At 37.1% G+C, this 20,909-nt stretch overlaps 1 protein-coding gene across 1 annotated transcript in view; it reads left to right on the top strand.

Annotated features, from left to right (window-relative positions):
- Positions 1 to 20,909, top strand: part of FRAS1 (Fraser extracellular matrix complex subunit 1) — a 423,267-nt gene that overhangs the window by 9,143 nt on the left and 393,215 nt on the right. Inside the window, exon 2 of the mRNA XM_081054857.1 lies at positions 552 to 583. Coding sequence (XP_080910983.1) covers positions 552 to 583 — 32 coding nt within the window. The remainder of the gene's footprint in view (positions 1 to 551; positions 584 to 20,909) is intronic.

A 20,909-nucleotide genomic window follows, 5' to 3' on the forward strand; every position in this document is an offset into this window, starting at 1 on the left:
TCAAAGGACACTGAGCATAATTCTATGGGCTGGAAAGCTCATGAAGGAGACGAGATCATGTTCCATGAACTTGAATAAACCGAATGCATCTCCTGCAGGAAAGGAAAATGAGCAAAAGTATTGAGATTATCAGAGGATTATCACGGGATCCTAAATTGGCCTCATGAGTTGGACTGGAGAATCTGTGTAAGCAAAGAGTGTCAGAGAAGCCTGGATAAGTAAAATGGTACTGGATTATGGAGGCTTTGCTGATTTATCATAAACGAAAATAGACAGTGTATTTATAGCATACTTTATAAATACATTCATTTTAAAACTCAAATAGTAAGTTTTAATGATGATTTGCCTCAGGTGTGTCCAAGAACTGTTATTTTGGTGTGTGGGGTTATTTCCACAGGGGCAGAATGCCCCAGACTTTAATACTTTGGAAAAGGGCTCAGTTTCCAGATTACGATGCATGTAGAGGCAGTTTTTGCCTAAATCTGACTGGACAGTGCCTGTTGGTTTATTATGCATCTCTTGTAATTCTTGTTTTTTTTTCCCCCCCACAGGTGCTTGTGTCTATCAGGGTTCCTTGTTGGCGGTAGGTCATTTTTAATACTTTAAGTTTATTTCTTTTGAATGTAAAATTCTTGATTGAGGTTACTGAGTGGGTGAGGTGACCCTAACATTGTAAAATAATGTTTCTTTTCCTTCACAGTTTGAGGATTATCCCTCATCCTGGAACAAGCATACTCAATTACTTGATACTTTTTCCCGAGTGAATTAGTTCCATTTGTATACTCAGATATTGGAAGAAAAATTGAAACACCCAATGCACAATTTACATTCCATGGCTGTCCTTTGTGTGCTTTCTCTCAGAGAGAAAATTAGATCCCATGCTCTTGTCAGATATGAACTAGGGCACAAATTGTTTACCTTCCTATTGCATTTGCTTCTTCCTTTGAACCCCCTCCAAAAAAGTATGATTATTAACTTGAGTACTATATGGAGGATTCCTGACTATTGCTTTGAATTAATGGATTTAAGATTTGGTAAACAACAAACAAATTAACATTTCTATCTCTGAAGCTTTGCCATAGAGAGTAGAATTGGTTTTGAATTTAAAGTCAGGATGACTTGGGGGAAAAGCTGAGGCAAGTCTCATGCATTTTTTTTTTCATTAATAATGTACTATGGTGCATAACAGTGTGTTAAAGCCTTATTGAAAAAACTGTCTATGCTCCATCAACTCTAATAAATGGTGTGACAAGTCATTCTTCACCACTTTTTTATTCTAATAAATGCTATAATAAAAACAGAACTACGATGGTTGGAAAGGGTTTGCTCATTTACATTACAACGTGTAATGTAAATTAGGCTATTGACATGTGTGATATTAATGTCATCTGGGATTATCTTTGTGGTGTTGAAATGGATGAGAAATATCTGAGATATCCAAGAGTCTAGATAATCGTGGATATTCACAGTAATATTCTTGAATCTGAACTTTATGTAATATTGTTACTGCACTGGAGATTTGTGTTTTTTTTTCTTCCTTATATTTTTCTATTAAAGAATCAGGAGAAAACCATTTCCTCTCTCTTTCTTATTCCATGCCTTTAAAAGCCTACTTTTCCTTCCGTGTATTCGTTAACACATTTTAGGATTCATTTTAAAACCAATGTGCTATAAAGTAAATCATCAGTTCTGGTAGCTATTATTGACAAGTCAGTTATCCATGTTAATACAAAGAGGATTGCTTATTGTACCAACTGGTATTGATAGGTATTGATTTATCTGATACTTATAATAGACCATTGAAACAGGCAGGTCACGTATTATTTTATACCCTTACCCTTTTTAATATGAGATGAGTCATCACTCAAGGATGAGAGAGTGATTAAGAGATTTGCTCAAGGTCATTGACCATCAACGGGTGGGCCAGAACAAAACAATCTGTCTTCTTTCTGTTATTCTGCCTGGACTATCTTCTGTATTTGATACTGTTGTGTGTCATTGTACATTTGAATAGGAAAGTATCAAGTACTTGGAGAGGTACATGATCAAGTTAAAAGAGAAGCTGTGTCATCCATTTGAATTGCATTGCATCCATTTGGTCTTGCTCCCCTCCGTTCCATGCCCCAGCTGATGTCCAGGCTCCTGGCTGCCTAGGGACAGTAGGCCATGCTCTCGGGCACCAGCACACTCCTGACCCTTCCAGTTGGCTTCTTTGTTTACCAAGACTCTGCTGCTTTTGTTCCTAAACCTTCTCAAGCCTGATCTAATTATTGTTATAGTGATGCCATTCAGTCAGAAAGGCAATACACATGTCACAATAATAAAGATTGTTATTAAACAAACATTTATTGAGTGACAACTGTGCACCTGCTCTTCTAGGCACTAGGAATGTGTCAATGAGCAAACAGACAAAATCCTTGCCCTCAAAAAGATCAAAAAAATTCTAGTGCGTAAAATTTATAGTATGTCAGATAAGTGTTGTGGAGAAAAACAATATGGGGGTGGGGAGGTAGTAAAGGCTGGCTGGAGCAAAGAGGGCTCCTTGAAATAGGATGAGAGGGAAGCCCTCACTGTGATGGTGATCTCTGAACAAAGCCCTGATTATAAGAGCTGGCTCTCCAGATACCCAGGGGAAGAGAATTTCAAAGAACGAGTACCGCAGGTGTGAAGTCTGAAGCGGATGCTTGCTTGGCTTTTTGAAAAAGTGCATGGCGGTCAGAATGGCTGGGGTATGTGATCCAGGGTAGGGTGGCAGGAGATAAGGTCAGAGAGGTGGGCAGGGGACAGAGAATGTGGGATCTTGTATGGACTTTAATTTGTGCTTTCAGTAAGGTGGGTGAGCCATTGGAGGAGCTAGAGCAGGATGACAAAATCTGACTTATAATTTAACTCAACTGATGAAATGTAAATGTGAAGAGAAATATTATTCTTGTTTCTAGGGAAACTATGTTGAATACTTTAAAAAGACTCCATAGAGGTGAGTCACTAAAAATTTGCTGTCAAATTAAGTGTGAGGAAAAACAACTATAGAAAATTGGGGAAAACACAAAAATCGAGAGAAATTCTGCATTTGGATTTATTTGCAATCACTAAGTTTTCTCTCCATTTTAAGGAACTTCACAATGGAAATGGAGATGATACACTGTGGAGCTAGTTAATTGCATAACTCATTGTTGCTCTCTCTCCGCATGACCTGGTCTCAAGGAAAGGCATTGCACCTCCATCAATGAAAATGAGTAAATGCACATTTATGTATTTTGATTTAAAATAAGGAGTTTAAGAACATTTTTACACTATCCTAGCATTAAATAACTCTTTGGGTGAGAGGATATTTACTATACGAGGCTTCCCAGTTGGGAACTGGCTCTGAGGATGGTAGTGTGGTGTCCCTGTCCCAAACCCTGTAAATTCCACCCACACGCATTTTAGAAGTAGGAGTAACTTCAGAGATCACATAGTCCAAACTCTCCATTTTATAGGTGAGGAAACTGGGGCAGGGATGTGGTGTTTTTGAGCTTTATTCATTTCTCAGGTGAGTAACCAGAAGTGGAGAGTGTATTTGGTTGAAAATGGCATCAGCCTTACCCAGAGGAATTCCATAAAACATATCAAGTAAATGAGAACACGGATGGATGGAGGCAACGGCTACTAGTTGCTAACTCTTGACCTGTCTTGTGAGGATTCCTCCCACTGATACCTTTTCAATCTCATCACTTGTTGCCGAGGCAGCTGCCAGATACAGTGGAACATTCGTGGCCCTTGTAGTTTGACAGACCTTGTTTCGATTCTTCCTCATCTGCTGCAAACCTGCTCTGTGACCTAGAGCAAGTTAAATAACCTTCCCGAATCTCTATCACCTCCTGTGTGAAATGGGATAAATAAAGCCTCTCCTGGAGGGTTTTTGTCGAGTAAGAAGATAATGTGGGGAAGACATCCAGATGCAGTGCCTGGCATGTGCTTTTCCACCGTGACAAATCCTCTTTACCAACCAAGAGGAAGAGAGACAGGTATTAAACACTTACTATGTATTTCATACTCTCAACAGTCAGGAAATAACTTTTGTCTTTACAGATAGGGAAACCGAGGCTCAAAAAGTCTAAGTCACTTGTCCAAAATGACACAGCTAATCAGCGCTAGTGGAGGAAAGGGTTCAAACTCAGTTCCAACTCTGAAGCCATTTCTCCGAGCATGTTGTTTCTCACGGCCAAGCCAGCCTGCTTGTTATCGCCGAACACACTAGCTTATTTCACCTTTAATCCTGTGTGCCCAACCCCTCCCTAGAGCGCCTGCCACGCAGTTGTCTCTGCCAGTCTCTCTTCTGATCTGCAAAAGCCAACTGTCCCTGGCTAACCCCTTCCCATTTAACTGAGGCTCTTTTGTACTAGTGAGCACGAAATTCACCACACCATGCAAGAAACATTTAGGGAGTCCTTCCATCTTAAAAATAACACACACACACATACGCGCACACACACACACACACACACACACACAACAGTGGGTCGTGTTTCCTAACTTTTGGTAACTCTATGGGCATGTGGTGACATTCTGGGGTGATTTGGTTCTAAGCCACTTGTAGCTATCTCTCACTTATGTACTGACTTCAGGGGACTCCCTTTTTGTTTCTTTAACACTGTATTCTCTATCTTTCATTTCTTCCCATTCCTCAGGTCAGAAGTTACCAGAAGGGACTCAAAATGCCCAGCAAGTTTCTATGCTTTGAGAAACACTGACTAATGTATTTTGGGATGTGCTTCTTACCCCATAATACTGCTGCACGCCTGGGCTCTCAGGACTTTCTCTAAAGTCAGCCCTTGTGGAAGAGAGTGTGACTATTAAGTTAGAAATACATCGGAAAGAAACTACCTAGTTAATACATTTAGCTGTGATGGGCATTGAGTGAGAGGAGGAAATTAAATTTTGTATTTCGAAATTTCCGTGTACCTTCTGTTTTTTTTCAACTCTGAGTTAAAAGAATTTAACTTTCTTTTGGTATCACCACAAGCAAACAATTCTCCTTTATTAGGGTCTTCCTGGAGGTGGATGGACTCTTAACCTCAGTTTTTACATCTGTAGAATGAAGATGAACTACTTACTTCACAGGATTGTTGTGAAGGTTAAAAGAGATCAATATGAAGCACATAGCCCAGTGCTAAGTGACCTACAATGCTCAAGAAAGGTTAACTGTTGTTATTGTTGCTGTAAAATAGTTATGATTGGAAATTTTGTACAAAACTACTCTTTTCCCTTAGATCAAAAGTGTTCAGTGTTGGTATTTTTCTTGTTGGAATACTTTTGCTTAGAAATGCTGACAAACTGAATCATGAGACACTCACTTTTAGCACACTTGAAAGAAAGAAATTTCCAACGATAATTAAAAATGTGGAGTATTTACTATAGCTGGTATAACACAGTGGAAGTTCCAGGAGTTTGGATCTCGGTTCTGCTACGGACTTGCTCTGTGGCCTCAGGTAGGATATTTTATACAGCCGAGTCTCAATTTCATCTTTTCTATAATGGGGATTATATTCCTCATATAGTTGATGCAAGGACTGACTGAGAGCAAGCTTGTGAAAGAACGCAGAACTGTGCTCATATCATAGGTGGCAACACGATGTCGTGTGGAAATGATGGCGTGACAAAGGCCAAGGTGTCTTGGTTTGGGTCCTGGCTCCAGGGTGATGAGCTGTGTAGCACTGAGTTAGTTACTTGAATGAAATGAGGTCTCCGTTTCTAAATTTGTAAAATGAGAGTGTTAGATTAGATCCTCTCCAAGATTCCTTAGTGCAGTGCTATCCGATAGAACTTTCTTAGCTGAAGGAAATGTTCCATAGCTGCTGTCCAGTATGATAGCCATGGCCCACATGTGGTTACTAAGTACTTGAAATGTGACTAATGACACAGAGGAACTGAATTTTAATTTTGCTCATTAAAAACTTTTGCTCACTTATTAATTAAAATTAAAATTTAAATAGTCATATATGGCTCATGGCTACTATACTGGACCATGAAGCTTTATAGCTTTAAAATTGTTAACATACTTGTGTACTTAAACTTGAATTGTAGTCTCATGGATGGTTCTTACCCCAGGTGAAGGCTCACTGTAGGTTGTTAGCAGTTTTGAGGAATGTCACAAATAATTTGTCAGAGTACCTGAGTTTGCTATTTGCTTGTCAGTTTAAATAATTTGAACAATCATCTTTGTTACAACACTACTCTCCCAATATTGCTCAATGTGTTTCCTTGAATAAAAGGAAATGGGATGGAGTTATACTGGAGCACTCACCAGCAATCAATCTTACATATTCCATTAAAAGTTTTTTCCAGCTTTTTTTGAGGTGAAGCTTGACAAATAAAATTGACAAATAAAAATTGTATATATTTAAGATGTACAACTTGATGATTTGATATACGTATACATTTTGAAATAATCAGTACAATCAAGCTAATAAATATACCCATCACCTGACTTAGTTACCATTTCCTTCCTTTCTTCCTTCCTTCCTTCCTTCCTTCCTTCCTTCCTTCCTTCCTTCCTTCCTTCCTTCCTTCCTTCCTTCCTTCCTTCCTTCTTTCCTTCCTTCCTCTTTCTTTTTTGGGTGGTAAGAACACTTAAGATTTGCTCTTTGCAAATTTCAAGTATATAATACAGTATATTAACTATAGTCACATGCTTTATATTAGATGTCCAGAACTTGTTCATCTTGCATAAGTGAAACTTTGTATTTCTTGACTATAAAACATCTTCCTCTTTTATCCTCACCCCAGCCCCTGGAAACCGCCATTCTACTCTCTGCTCTGTATAACTATTTTAGATTCCACATATAAGTGAGATCATGCAGTATTTGTCTTTCTGAATCTGGCTTATTTCACTGATCATAATGTCCTCCAATTCCATGCATGTTGTTGCAAATGGCAGGGTTTCCTTCTGTTTTAAGGCTGAATAATATTCCCTTGTATGTATATGTGTATCACATTTTCATTTATCCATTCATCACTTGATCGATATTTAGGTTGTTTCCATATCTTGGCTATTGTGAATGATGCCGCAATGAACATGGGAGTGCAGATATCTCTTCAAAATCTTGATTTCATTTCTTTTAGATAAATACCCAGAAGTGGGATTGCTAGATCATAAGGTAGTTCTCTTTTTAATTTTTTTGAGGAACTTCCATACTATTTTCCATAATGGCTGTGCCAATTTCCATTCTTACTAACAATGTACAAGGGTTCGCTTTTTTCCACATCCTCGCCAACACTCATTACCTCTTGTCTTTTTGATAATAGCCATCTTAACAAGTATGAGGTGATATCTCATTGTGGTTTCGATTTGTATCCATTACAATTTTTACGAAATATTTTTGGTCTCTTGTCAAAATCTGATATATCTGTGGGAGTGTTATCCATTATAGCTTATATGTGGCAGAAAAACATTGAGAACCTGTCGTCTAATCTGCAGGCCTTGTTTATTGGGTTTAAGGAGGATTAAGGAAGACAATTAGAGCTCTTCAGTGCTAGTGTCGAAAAAATTGGTGTGCTATATATAGCATTACTTTCTTGTTTGAAACTGACACAAAAGAGATAGAAGTAAAAATGTCTCAGACTTGCATTTGTGCTGGTACTCACCAACATGCTCCATAGATTTTATGGAGAAGTGAAATGAAAAAAATTTGGAAGCTTTCTCTATTATGTGGCCCAAGGCCCCCTAAACACTTAGTGAATCTCGGTCAGTGGCTACTATTAAACACCTTACTTCTCAGCAGTGGTGGACTACTTGGCATGCTGTGGGTATACTCAGAAGGGAAGCAATAAAATCAGCCATTCCTTAATTTCCCTTAAGAGTACTACTGGGTATTGTAGGATATTGCTGTTTTTCGTTATAGCTTAACAAGAATTCATCATTTTTTAATGCCTCAGGTCCCTCTTCATTTATTTTTAAATACTGAGTAATATGCTTTTAAGTGGGCGGCTACTCTTTATAAAAATGTACGTATTCTGGGATAAAAGCTATGTTTTTCGCAGAAAACCAGTAGCGTATCATCACTGTGCTAGGTACTGGAATAAATTTTGGGAAGTAATAAGCTTCCTTTAACTAGAGGTGGTCAAGTGGAGACTGGACAATCAGTATTAGAAATGAGATAGTGGTAGCTTAATCTGGATGACTTCTAAGGGGCCTTCTAATTTGGGTTCTTACATGGATTGAAGGTTAGAGCTGTGTATTTCTGCCTAAGGAAGCCTTTAGAGACGATGAGGAAGTCTTCTGACTCCAGAGTACAATGAAGGGTTTCTCCTCTACATTTCTTCAAAGGCAGTAATTTTGTACCCTTGGGTGCCGGGTGCTGAGAATTGGTTCTAGGTAGCTCAGATGAACCTTTGTTCCTTGTAGGATTTTTACAAAGTGTGCATCATAATCAGATGTGCTAGCTTCTTTTTTTTGGAATTCATATCTTCTTAGAATATTTGTGTGAGAGGAATAATGTAAGAGATTTTGTGCTTTTATTGATGAATAATCCATAGGCACTTTCATTCTTATTCATATTCTTGTGGTAGGAACAGATGTTTAAGTTAAGAAACACATATCTTACACTTTGTTTTGAATTTAGAAGATGCAACTGAGCTTGGCAGCCATATGAATTTGTTCAAACTATGTTATGCGTGATCATGTATCTCAATTCTTTTAGTCAGAGCATACATTCCCCACACTTTTTTTTTTTTTAAAGTTTGTGAGTTTGTGTCATTTTTGCTCCAAATTGCCTTACAACCTGGTACCTCATTTGTTTTTCTTGTCTGTTTGTCTGTTTCTAACTGCAAGATATATACATATACATGTTTTATTCATAGTGCATTTATTATGCATATGTATATATCCCCTAGAAAAGAACTGTCACTCATTTATGGCAACTTATGGTATAATCTTGTCATAGTTTACTTACTTTTTAAAGCCCCCTGCTTACTAAGGGAAAAGATAATATGTAAATATCAAACGACAATTATGAGTTAAACTAATGTTTTCTTGGAATTTGAATGAGAAATGTCTAAAGAAAAGTTGGCTTTGAAAATTTCATATGGATGGCAGGCATTTTTTTTTCTGTGACTGGAAGGGACATTTAAACATAAAATTGGCACAAAATAATTAAATAATCCGAGCAGTTTTATGTAAAATAAGTGCATAGCCTCTGGTATCCCAGCTAAGTTCTTAGCAATGATTTCTTAGGCTGCCACAGTTTATAAGGTAAATGAAAGGAAGGAGGAAAGGGCAAAGCTGTCATAGTAAGAAAAAGTTTTTTTGTTAGTACCCAGGAGGCACTTGAGTTCGTTCCTGACAGCTCCCAAGATTGGTTATTTATTAAATTCATGTCATTCCTTTCCTCCAAAGGAAAACTGAGTGGGTGGGGAAGGGCCTGGGAAGAAGAGGATATGGAGAGCAGACACTGGAGAGGACACCGGAGAGCAGATTTCATAGTTCCTTGTACCTTACATTCTTGAAATGTTTTTGTAATAGTGAGCAGGAGAGAGTTATTAACAGAAATGGATACTTATTATTTGGTGTTCTTACTGTACTGAGTTTTCCTATAACCCAGAAGGAAGTTGGTCTAAGAGATGAGAGAAGAGGAACAGAAGGAACACTAACCTGAAATTAGTGGCTAACAAGAATCTCTCTCTCTCTCTCTCTCTCTCTCTCTCTCTCTCTCTCTCTCGCTCGCTCGCTCGCTCGCTCTCGCTCTCGCTCTCGCTCTCGCTCTCGCTCTCATATTTGCCGTAAGTATGTGAGTAAGCAGAAGAGATGCAACTGAATTCAACTTCCATGTGCTAGAAGACATGAGTTATATCCCCAGGTCACATAGTAGCAGATCTGAGGTTGTCTTATAGCCCCTTTTCTTCTTTTCTCTACTGACAAAGTCCTAATATTTTTCTAGTCCCTATCCCTTTCCCACATGACGTGTGTAAGTCCTAATTGTAAGCTAATTAGGACGTTTTCATTTTTTTGCCAGGATTGGCTTAGGAGTGAGATTGTAAGACCTAGTTGTGGCCAATGAGATAGGCATGGATATCTGCTAAGTTTTGGGGTACTTAAAAGGACCCCTATAAATAGCACCTCTCTTCCCCCAGTTCTGAAGAATTTGAGAAGTAAACTAGAGAATCAATATGGAAGTAAATATAGCACTTTTTATTTTTTAATCAGTGAGGCTAAGGTAGAGGCTATAGCTTTAATTTTCTTAGCAAAATGGGTGTACTGATTTTGAACCCCCCAGACTCAGGGAGACTTAGGTATTCACAGATAGAGCTTTACTGAAGCAGCTTTCCCGTTTAGAAGGGCTACTCAGGGAAGAATTACTGTTTGGAGAAGCAGAGGAAAACTTATGCTCTTCGTTGATAGGTTTGCTCCCTAAAAAACGAGGAAGACCGAACTAAGTTAAGCATTCCCAGTTACTCTTTTAAATTTACCAGTTAGATAAATCATGCCACCTTCCCAGGGATAAGAAAGGCCTGGTTGATACGCTGATATCCCTTTACAAGGAGGAAACCTCAGGAGAAAGAAAAATTCTCCATTAATGAGAAATTGAAAAACTTGTTCTTTGAACATTGGCCAGTGAAGATGTGATCCCTGGAGCTGTTGCAGCCATTTTGTAGCCATTAGAATACCTAGCCAGCACACAGAGGTGGATGGAGGAAAAAGATGGAAAGAGTGTGATTCCTTGAGGAATTTGGTTGTTGATCTGCTGACTTAAGTGTAACCAGCAAAGGAACTGACCTTTCTGGGGAACTGATATGTGAGCTAAGAAATTCCCTCATTGTTTATACCAGTATAAGCAGAATTTTATGTTATTGTAGCCACAGCATTCTAACCAGTACCCTGCAATCAGTTCAAAGCACTTTAGGATATCAGTATATGAGTATAGCAGTAAGGGCGCAAGCTCTAGATTCAGACTTCCTGCGTTTGAGTCTGACCTCTTCACTATTGTTTGACCTTGGCAAGTTACCTACCTCATCTTTAAAATAGAAGTAATAGTTGTGTCTATATTACAGCACTGTTGCAAAGTCAAGTGACATAATACATGAAAGTACCTGGGATATAGTAGGTAGTAAGTATGTGCTAGTTATTGAGAATACTGTCATTCATGGAGGAAACCATTTTTGATCTTGGCCTTGAGATATAGGTCAGTTTAGAGTTGGAAGAAATGAGGGAAAGACTCTTTAGGGGATCAATATGAGTAGAAGCATAAACGGCAAAAGTAGTCTACTTTGAAGTGTGAGAAGTGATGAGATAAACCACTGAGAAGGGATTTTAAAATTCCAGATCACATAGGGCCTGAAAATAGGCATTTGAGTGACATTCGGTAGGCAGTGGGGATCCTTTGAAATAATTTGCTCTTGAATTCTAACTCTGTCACTATAAAATGATTAATATATTATTGGAAATGAGATGTCATGGCACCGTCCTCGGCCCTGTTCCTCCCTCTTCACATTTTCACCAGGATCCCGATGAAGTTGCTCTGTTAAAGCTTTGGAGAGGATGTGGGTGGGTGTAACTAATCCTCGCTGCTGAAAAAAAAGATCAGTTGGCAGACATATTCCTACAGTGAGTCAGTGCTGTTATGTTCATTATTAGTTCATCAAAGAGGGGTTCATCTGGCATTATATCGATTGAAACTCCCTATTAGTAGGCATTCACCCACTCTTAATATTGATGTTCAATAACGATGCCCCTTGAGGTGGTGATACAATCTTTTCCCTTCCTCTTTAATCTGGTTGGCATTTCTCATTTCTCCTTCATATTTTGCAATGATTAAATTATGTTCTGGACAGTATTAAGGATAAAGTACATTTCGTATTGTTAAAATATTTTTTTCATGTAAACCTAATTATGTTATATATACTGATTTTGACGAGTATAGTTTTTCTTTCATGCTGGACAACCAAACTTACTATCTTTTTGTTTGCTTCTTAGAATTTTATGAGAAGTATAAATTTCTATACTTAACATATTTTTTTAACTTTTAAAAATTATTTTTTAAAATTGATTTTTCATTTACAGTTGACATACAATATTGTGTTAGTTTCAGGTGTACAACATAGTGATTTGACATTTATGTAACTTATGAAGTGATTACCCAATAAGTCTAGTATTCGTCTGACACCATACATAGTTATTACAGTATTATTGACTATATTCCCTATGCTGTACTTTACATTCCCATGACTATTAAAAATACAGTAGATAGATTTTTCTTTACTTTCATAAAATCATTTAATATTATTACAAATTGATAAAAAATTAAAAAACTGTACAATTTTAAATGTAATTTCCTGTTAAATTTATTATTTTATGTTTTGTATGGATGGGAGATTAGAAACAAAAAGACACTTTAGGATATAATAAATTTTGTCAGAAATTTTTAAAAAGTGTGTTTTTTAAAAGAAAGATCAAATGTGGTATGACATTTAAGGAGTAGTAGGACCTCCTGAAAAACACGAACTGCCAGAAAAGATTCTTGATAGCTTAAGGTTTAGGAGAAGAAAGGACGGTTTTATGGGAATAAGATCACTCAAGTGCATATGGAAAGGATAGAATCAAATGTTAAATGGATACTTTGCTCACCAATTTAGTAGAATGAATTAAGCTGTTGAAGAAAAAAGTCTTTCCATATTTCTTACTGTTTCACTGATGAGTTGTAGGAAAAACCTCAATAATAACAGTCAGGAGATAAATATAAAGCTTGAATAAATGAAATACTACGAGCATCAAGGCATGTGTGCTGTTTTTATGCAAATTTACTAAGGTCAATGATACTACAAAGGAAGTGAGCTTGTAGCCTTAAAACTAAGAATTCAATCTTTTTTATGTACTAAAAATAGATTGAGTGAAGAAGAAAAGAGTGAGTAATAGCGTTTTTTAAAAACCAGACCACAAAACCCAGAATATCATTCCAACTTTTGAGAATGATAGCTTTCATTGTTGTTTTTTCTAAATGAAAAGGGTCATTTATTGTGAATAATTTATTATTAATAAAATAATTTATTATCAATAAATTGTTTCATTTATTCTTTAAAATTAATACAAATTTGTTCTAAAGGAAAAGAAACCCAACAAATATAAAATATAAAAAGAAGGGGAAAATCTCCATTAATTCCACAAACAAAAAATAGTTCCTACTGAATATTAGGTGAATTTATTGCAAATAAATATGTGTGTGTATTATGTCTGTGGGTAGCAAAAATAGGCATCACAATATGCATATTATTTGGTCACTTGTTTTTTTATTTAATACTGTATAATGAACGTCTTTCTATATCAAGTACATAGCAATCTACATCATAAATCGATCATGGATAAACTCTAAGTTACTTTAGCTATCCTGTTTATTGGTATTCGTATTCCAATATTTTGGTATTGTAAACAACACTCTAATGGACATTTTTTCACACTTTTCAATTGTTTTCTGGGGGTAAATGTCAGTTATTACCTGGGGTAATAAAGGGTAAATTCCTTAGAAATACAATTTTTGAATCATATTATATATAATTTTTAAAAGCATATTTGTAAATATTTACCCTTCATGGACATCATTCCAATTCCCTCCATTTAGCTGGTATTAGTAGTGAATTCTGATGCAAAGATAAAACCAACACTTGATTTTTGAATGATTGCTATTTAAAGGTTGATGCAATAGATGACAGTATTGGCAAATTTGATAAAATTTTAAAAATATATAACAATGTAAAACTTAAAAGACCCTAACTGTACTATTCCAAAGAATTAGTGTTATAAAAGTTACTTAATACTTATAAGGAATTCATCCAAATATGTAAGAATACCACCAAACTTTTGGAATTAAACTGGCTAAGAATAGGAATAGAGAGTTCACTTAAGAGAAAATACAAGGAACAAAATACATTAAGAAGAACCATTGTTATATTGTTACTACCCAGGTAACAACTAAACCAATAACAGTATATCACTTTATACCTATTAGAAAAATAAATTTAAATGATCAAGTTTAGTTTTGATGAAACTTCTGGAAATTTGCCCTACAGAATTAATTTAGAAGAAAGAAAAATTATACATAAAGAAATGTTCTTTCCAGCATTATTTACATTATAAACTTTATATACGATAACTATAAGAAGTTATCGTATATACTAGAGGAGTGGTTAAGTAAATTGTCATAGATTATGTTGACACATACATTCTATAGCCATTAGAATAATAGATGTGTCTATCTAGTTGTATAGACACAATTTGAGGTAATGTTAAGTGAAAGGCAGAGTCGTCCATTCAAACCTGGTGATTAAAACTATTTTTTAAAATGTGCCTTTCTGCGTTTGGAGTCTGATAAGGGGGGAAATCCCCATTTTATGTCAAAAAGAGGAAGAAAACTTGTAAGTAGAGGGTATGGAACTAGAGGATAGAAGTTATGAGAATGAAAAGGCAATGGATGGAGAAAATTAAGAAGGAACAAGATAGAGTGGGATCAAACCATAAACGGCAGGGACAAGACAACCTAGACAAGGTTCTTTTTCAAAGATAGAAGCAAAGCAGCAGGTTTATCAGAACTACATCATTTAGAAGTCACTGTGAGTGATGGAAACTCAAGTCAAACTAGCATAAGCAAAGCCTGTAATTTATTGCTCCCTTAACCCGGAAGTCCAAGGGTTTAGCTTCAGATGTTGCTGCATCTATGTGTTCATGTGATATCTCTTTTGCCTATGCTTTTCTCTGGGTTGGCATCTTTGTGGTGGCAATGTTGGTTTACATTTACAGAGTTCAAATAGCTCATATTCACAGAGAGCCGCTTATGGGGTGATATCTCCAGTCCAAGTCCTAGGAAAAATTATGATTTGTCTGACTTGAGTCAAGCTTCACACCTCCAGATAAAATCATAACCTCACCAGGAAAGGAGAAACTGTATGAATTACCACACTACCACATACAGGAGGTCAATTCTAATAATGAAAGCATGCTGGCCAAAGAGACAGGGGCAGATGCTCTCTACCAGGATAAATACACATTTGGAGGCAGCGTGACTCATTTAATAAGTCTTAAGTGAGAAGAACCATCTGCTTGAATTGGCCTAATCAACAAGGCTGGAGAAAGCATCACTGGAACCAAATCTCCCGTCTTGCTTACCTTCACTGTGGTCAGCCCTAGACTAACAGCCATGTTTATCTGAAGTTGAGAAAGAAAGTTAGTTGGTCCCATTTCACTCTATCATAAATCTTTACTTGTTTGAAAATAGTACTCAGCAAAAACACGGACATATTTGATGAATTAGAGCCATGTTGATGTCCTTTTGGGTAATTTAGAGGAGGGTGGTGGTGAAGTAAATGGGTGATAAGTTAGATATTAGTGCATTTTGAAATGGAATGTTTTATTGTTTTTTTGAAATGCTTGCTTGGAACATTTCTTGGGTACTTAGTTTTTTTGTTTCATTTATTTTCCTTTGATAAATGACTGGTAGAAAGAGAAAACAGTCTGAAACGGAGACTGAAAATTTACTGACTAGAAAAATGAAGCTCAAAGTGTAGGGGGCCAAACATTTTTCCAGCCCTCTGAAATGAGTCAATGATTTGATGTACAGTTTCCATGGCAAAATCATTATCCTACCATGAGGAATGAGAGCAGAATCAGTTAAACCATAGCACTTCAGGTGTTTGAAAACTTTATTATCTGAAAGAGTTATCATTTCTAGCCTTTTTGGAGTTACAGTGTCCTTTTTTCCTCCCTTTGACTCCTAAAAGTGTGGAAGAAAGATAGGAGTCTTGGGATATTGGAAGTAAGTTAAGAAGTTTGATCACTTTCCTGTCCTTAACTTTGATGCCCTGTAGTGGATGTAAATTAAGCTTTCCTTTCCTAGTGTAAGTAAGCTTTCTTTGGGATATTTAACTTGCTGAGACCCTCAAAGCCTGCTTTTAGGGAAAGGAAATCAAGACTCAACCCATTTATCTTTACCAAAGATAAAAGGTTAGTGACTCAGTGTCTAGATGTGAGGTAACTTGCATTGCATGCTGGTGCTGACATTTCTCAACATGGGTGTTGTATAGTTGAGGAGAGACCTTATGGCTCAAGGATTATAGATGCCACCCATTCAAAGCAAAGAGCAACTGGATGAGTTTGGGAAGTCTGGCAAAGAGCATAGGTAGGGATTGGGCCGGAAAGAATGGGATCTTGATGGTGTCCTCCTGGGTGGAAGTCCTCATGTAATTTTCTGTTGGTGTAAGTCCAAAATATTTATATTTGTGTGAGAGAATTGTACAAAAACTTTGAGGATATGCTGCAGAGAAAGAACAATGCAGCAGAAATATGAGTTAAAAGGGTGTTTTTGAAAAGAACTCTGGGGGGCCACTGCTGTGGCATGGCTTTTAATAGTTAGAACTGTTCTTAGAAAATGTGGTTGAATGCTTTGTTTTGTTTCCTATTGTTGTTTTATCTCATTGTGAGGACTTTGTGTATGGATGTCAGAAATACCTCAAATGTTAGTGTAGAGATTGTCCTACGTCTCTGCTTTTTGGTATGTTCCCTACATTCTGTATTTTTTCTCCTCCTTTACCTACTACTCTGCACCCTCCTCCTCTTCCCTTTCTCTTCTTTCTTCTTGTATATGCTGCAGCCAGCTTTTCTCCTCTGCATCTCTCTGGATTAACATCTCATTTTTTACCCCACACCGATGATATAATAAAACATGGAAACAAATTAGGACCCAGAACTAAAAGCTTTTATTTTCAATACTTGCAGTCATCACCTTATGGTATTTGATGATGATGATGATGATGATGATGATGATGATGATGATGATGATGTGTGTGTGTGTTTTTGTGTGTGTCTGTGTGTGTGTGTGTGTGTGTGTGTGTGTGTGTAGCCACGAACTCTATTCTGCCATTAGTTCTGTCTTGAAAACTGCTATCTTCTGGATCCCTGAGTGGGCCCAAGCACTAATAGGTGTGTATTATGTACAACTTATACCACACAAATGGTACGACATCTCTCCTTTGGTAACTCAGTTCTTTGGCAAACTCGCCTATTTGGAACGCAGCTAAGAAACAGGAACTAACAACAAAGGTCTATGAAGAGCCAGAATAGATATCACTGTGTGCCCAGGAGGGCTGATTGATTTATTCCCCTGGGGCTGCAGAGAGCGTTCCTGTGTTGCTGTCCTTACGTTCCTGTCCTTATGACTTAGAGCAGGAGGTGTAATTGCAGTGTTCAGCCGTGTTGCCTGGTATGCCCAGGCTTTTAGGAGAAAGAGTAGCATGCATACGTAAGCTCATTGGGCAAAGATTTTGAGTCTAGTATCCTTGTCGTTATATACTTTACTTAAAATCTTTTTTCCCTATTATTTTCAGGATGTCAACAAAAAAATCTTTTCACAGTGGAATAAGTTTTATCTTAATAAGATACATGTGATTGTCCAGAGTTTGTACCTGTGAACAGCTGCTGATGTGTGTGCTTTGGGAAATGCTGTGGGAAGTATTTTCTATGCACAGTTCTCCTCTTGCAGAACACATAGTGAATACATAGTTTAAACTCTACAAATTCATTGTACAAGTACATACATGTAAGCATTCCATGAGATGCATTTTGGGATGCATTCATTTTGGGCTCACACACACTTTACCGCCAGAAATTCTTTTGTAGTTATAGAATATTTGTTTTCAGTTCACTTTTAATCTTCCATTTGTGTGGCAAAGCTATGCTTTTTCTTTCTTTTTTTTCCTTTCAAATTCTTCATAGTTACATTACCTTTTAAATCTGCCCTAGGATGCCTTGGGTCAGATCTGAAACTGGGAAATGCTGGTGGGTGGAGTTGGGATTTCCTCACTGAAATCTGTCCTTTCCTGTGCCGGAGAAACAAAACCTCCCAAAGAGACACTGAAAGCATAGAATATTAAACTGATGTTTAGCTAAAGTCCCTGATTGATTTGGGACCTGAGGTCCCCGTGGGAAAGAGCTTCAACGCTGAAAATACTTGGAATTCGGAAATCTGATGTCATGTCTAAAAGACTCTGAACATGGGATGGTGTGGGGCCAAGCGTAAGAAAGCTGGGCCATAAAGACGGACAGCAGGTGTCCTGAGAGGAGAGTCTCCACAATGAGCATGGTGTTTGGCATGGTGGAAACTTCCAGTAGAGCTTTCTGCAACAGTGAAAATGTTCAATAGCTGTGCTGATAGCCACCCACCACAGTGCCTATTGTGAAAGAGGTGGAAGTGGATTATAAATCATATTTATTTTGAATTAAATTTAAGTAACCACATGCGGTTGGTAGTTACCATATTGGCGGCACTGGTGTAGACTTTGTGCTCTAGTCTGTGTTATAGCTTAACGATCACCAAAGAAAGCAATGATGCTAGGTATGGTTTAGGGCAACACGTCACCTCACCCCACCCGGCCTCTCAGAGCGGTTGTGCACCCGAAATGAGTTGGCTGGGAGGTAAAACTGAAAGAATCGTATGATGTGAGATTCAGACCTTCTTAGACACCTGGGAGACAAATTGGCGAGAACCTGATCACTAGCTTTCCCAGCCCCACTGTTGGTGGGGTGCCCACCCACCTTCTCATGTCAGCTGGAGATAGATGGATGCCCAGCTTGGGAGGTAGGTGGCAAGAAACTCCAGGATGTGGCAGCTGCCTCAGGGTATTGTAGGTCAAGGACAGGTGGACAGAAACTCTAGTTATCTAAGAACCTTCATTCCTCTTTCCTCTTCCCTTCCGTCCTTCCTCAAAGAACTCTGATTATTTTCAGGCATTTTCCTCTCTCATGGCCACATCGTTCGGAAGAGGCAAACTCCCTTTGCTCAGGCTTGGTGATGAATTTTCTTTGGCTTAAATCAATGCTCTTCTGTTTTTTTCTTCATTTTTATTCATATCCCCTCAAAATAGTTTTAAAAACCATGTACCTCCTTACACATAATGATTATATATCTAAAATTTTTTATAGAATGCATGAGTTGCAATGTATGTAATTTTTTGCATATGGAAAACGTTGACATTTAGAACTATTACAGCTCTATTCTAAAATGTCAATGTATCCAACAGAATCTGAATAATGTAGCAATTTGATTCCCACCGTCATCCATAAAAAATACCCAAACTCATCTTTATAGGAAATGTACATTGTATTTTTCTCCTTAAACTTTCACTTCTGATCCAATTTTCCCACAGAATTTATCCTCATGTAATTTATGTTTATATTTGAAAGTCTTTTATTGATCACCCTATTATATTTCTCTGCAACAAAATATGTATATAAATTTAAATTTAAAACATTTGTAATGTTTTTGTGAACATAAGGCTCTTAAGTATGAGTAATTTCTTTCAGATTAAGTTATCACAATTGAGCAAAACAACATAAATGCATTACAAATTTTGATAAATACTTGTTAAACATTAGAAAGTACAGTTTCATTGGAAATGCATCTCTTAATGAGATGGATGTGGCTTTTCCCCCTTCAGTTAGTTTATGGAGGATGCATATTATTTATTGCTAGATATGGGGTTCAGCATCAGTTCTATTCCTATTTTTCACTTGTTTGGATATAAACTCTGTGAAATCTTTTTCACATAAAAAGTAGACAGACAAGGAAGGAATTTGTTATAGACTTTGAACTTTTTCTAAGTTACAGGCCAAAAAACAACTGTGATCTATTATTAAAAATTATTTATTTTTAATGATCAGTTGACAACTTGATTAGGTCCCTTTCAATTTTGTTAAAAGCAAAGGATTGGTAATTGCCTGATTTGCAGAAGGATTAGTTGCAAGTTATTAAAGTAATTTACTTTCTTAACTTCCACATTGATATTTCAAAATGTCGCTGTGTTTGGTGACCCTGAGATTTTAACATACCAGAGCATTACACTGTAGAAAAATGTAGGATTTGTGAGAGGTATGCCTTCCTTCTATAGTGTGAAAAGGAAGATTGTGAAAGGATTAGCCTATTCTTAACAAAGAAAACGTGGATATGGGGATCTGGGAATTATTTTAAGAGGCCTTTTCTCACTGTACCCTTGAGGAGAGTTCATGAAGCCCCATGAGGTACAGAACTCTCATCCCCTCAATTTGAACACTGATGGTTTAGACGTTTCCATAGTTCCCTCTGCCTGGCTTGTGATTGGTTAAGGCATGGTGTAGGATGCAATTCTGGTCACTGAGAAGTGAGGGGAAGTGTGTTGCAAGGTTCTGGGAAATGTTTCCTCGTTCTCAAAAGGAGATCTCATAATCAGTCTGTTCTTCCTCTGGATATGGTTGTGTCTGGTGGTGTAGAACAGTTGCAAAAATACTTTGTTCACCAGGGGACCTAGCTTGAGGACAGAGTGCTACCCTAATATGTCAGACCAAAAGAAACAGCAGAACTAGGGTCCTTAATATTACTTTTGACCCACTGAATTAACCAAGTCTAGAAACATACACGTACCCTGCCTTTGAATTTCTTAGTTAAGAAAAATATTTTTCCTTAGTGTTTAAGTGACTTATTTTTGCCCACCGCTGTATTATTATTAACTATTATTATTATTAACAGCTTTATTATGATAGAATTCATATACCATACAATTAACTCATTTAAAGTATATAATTCAATGGTTTTTAGTATAGCTACAGAGTTGTTCTGCCATCACCACAATCAACTTCAGAACATTTTCATCACTCCAAAAAAGAAATCCTATGCCCTTTAGTTATCACCCTCTCCACCCTGTGCTTTTCTTCACTCCTCACCCTACCCCAGCCCCAGCCCACCACTGCCCTGTTTTCTGCCTGTATAGATTTGCCTATTATGGGCATTTTATACAAATGAAATAATTTACTCTGTGGTTTGTTATGACTAACTTCTTTCACTTAGCATCATCTTTTTAAAGTTCATTCATGTTGTAGCATGTATCAGTACTTCATTCCTTTTTATTGTTGAATAATATTC

The sequence above is a fragment of the Rhinolophus hipposideros genome, assembly GCF_964194185.1.
Source record: "Rhinolophus hipposideros genome assembly, chromosome: 1".
NCBI classification, from domain to species: Eukaryota; Metazoa; Chordata; class Mammalia; order Chiroptera; family Rhinolophidae; genus Rhinolophus; species Rhinolophus hipposideros.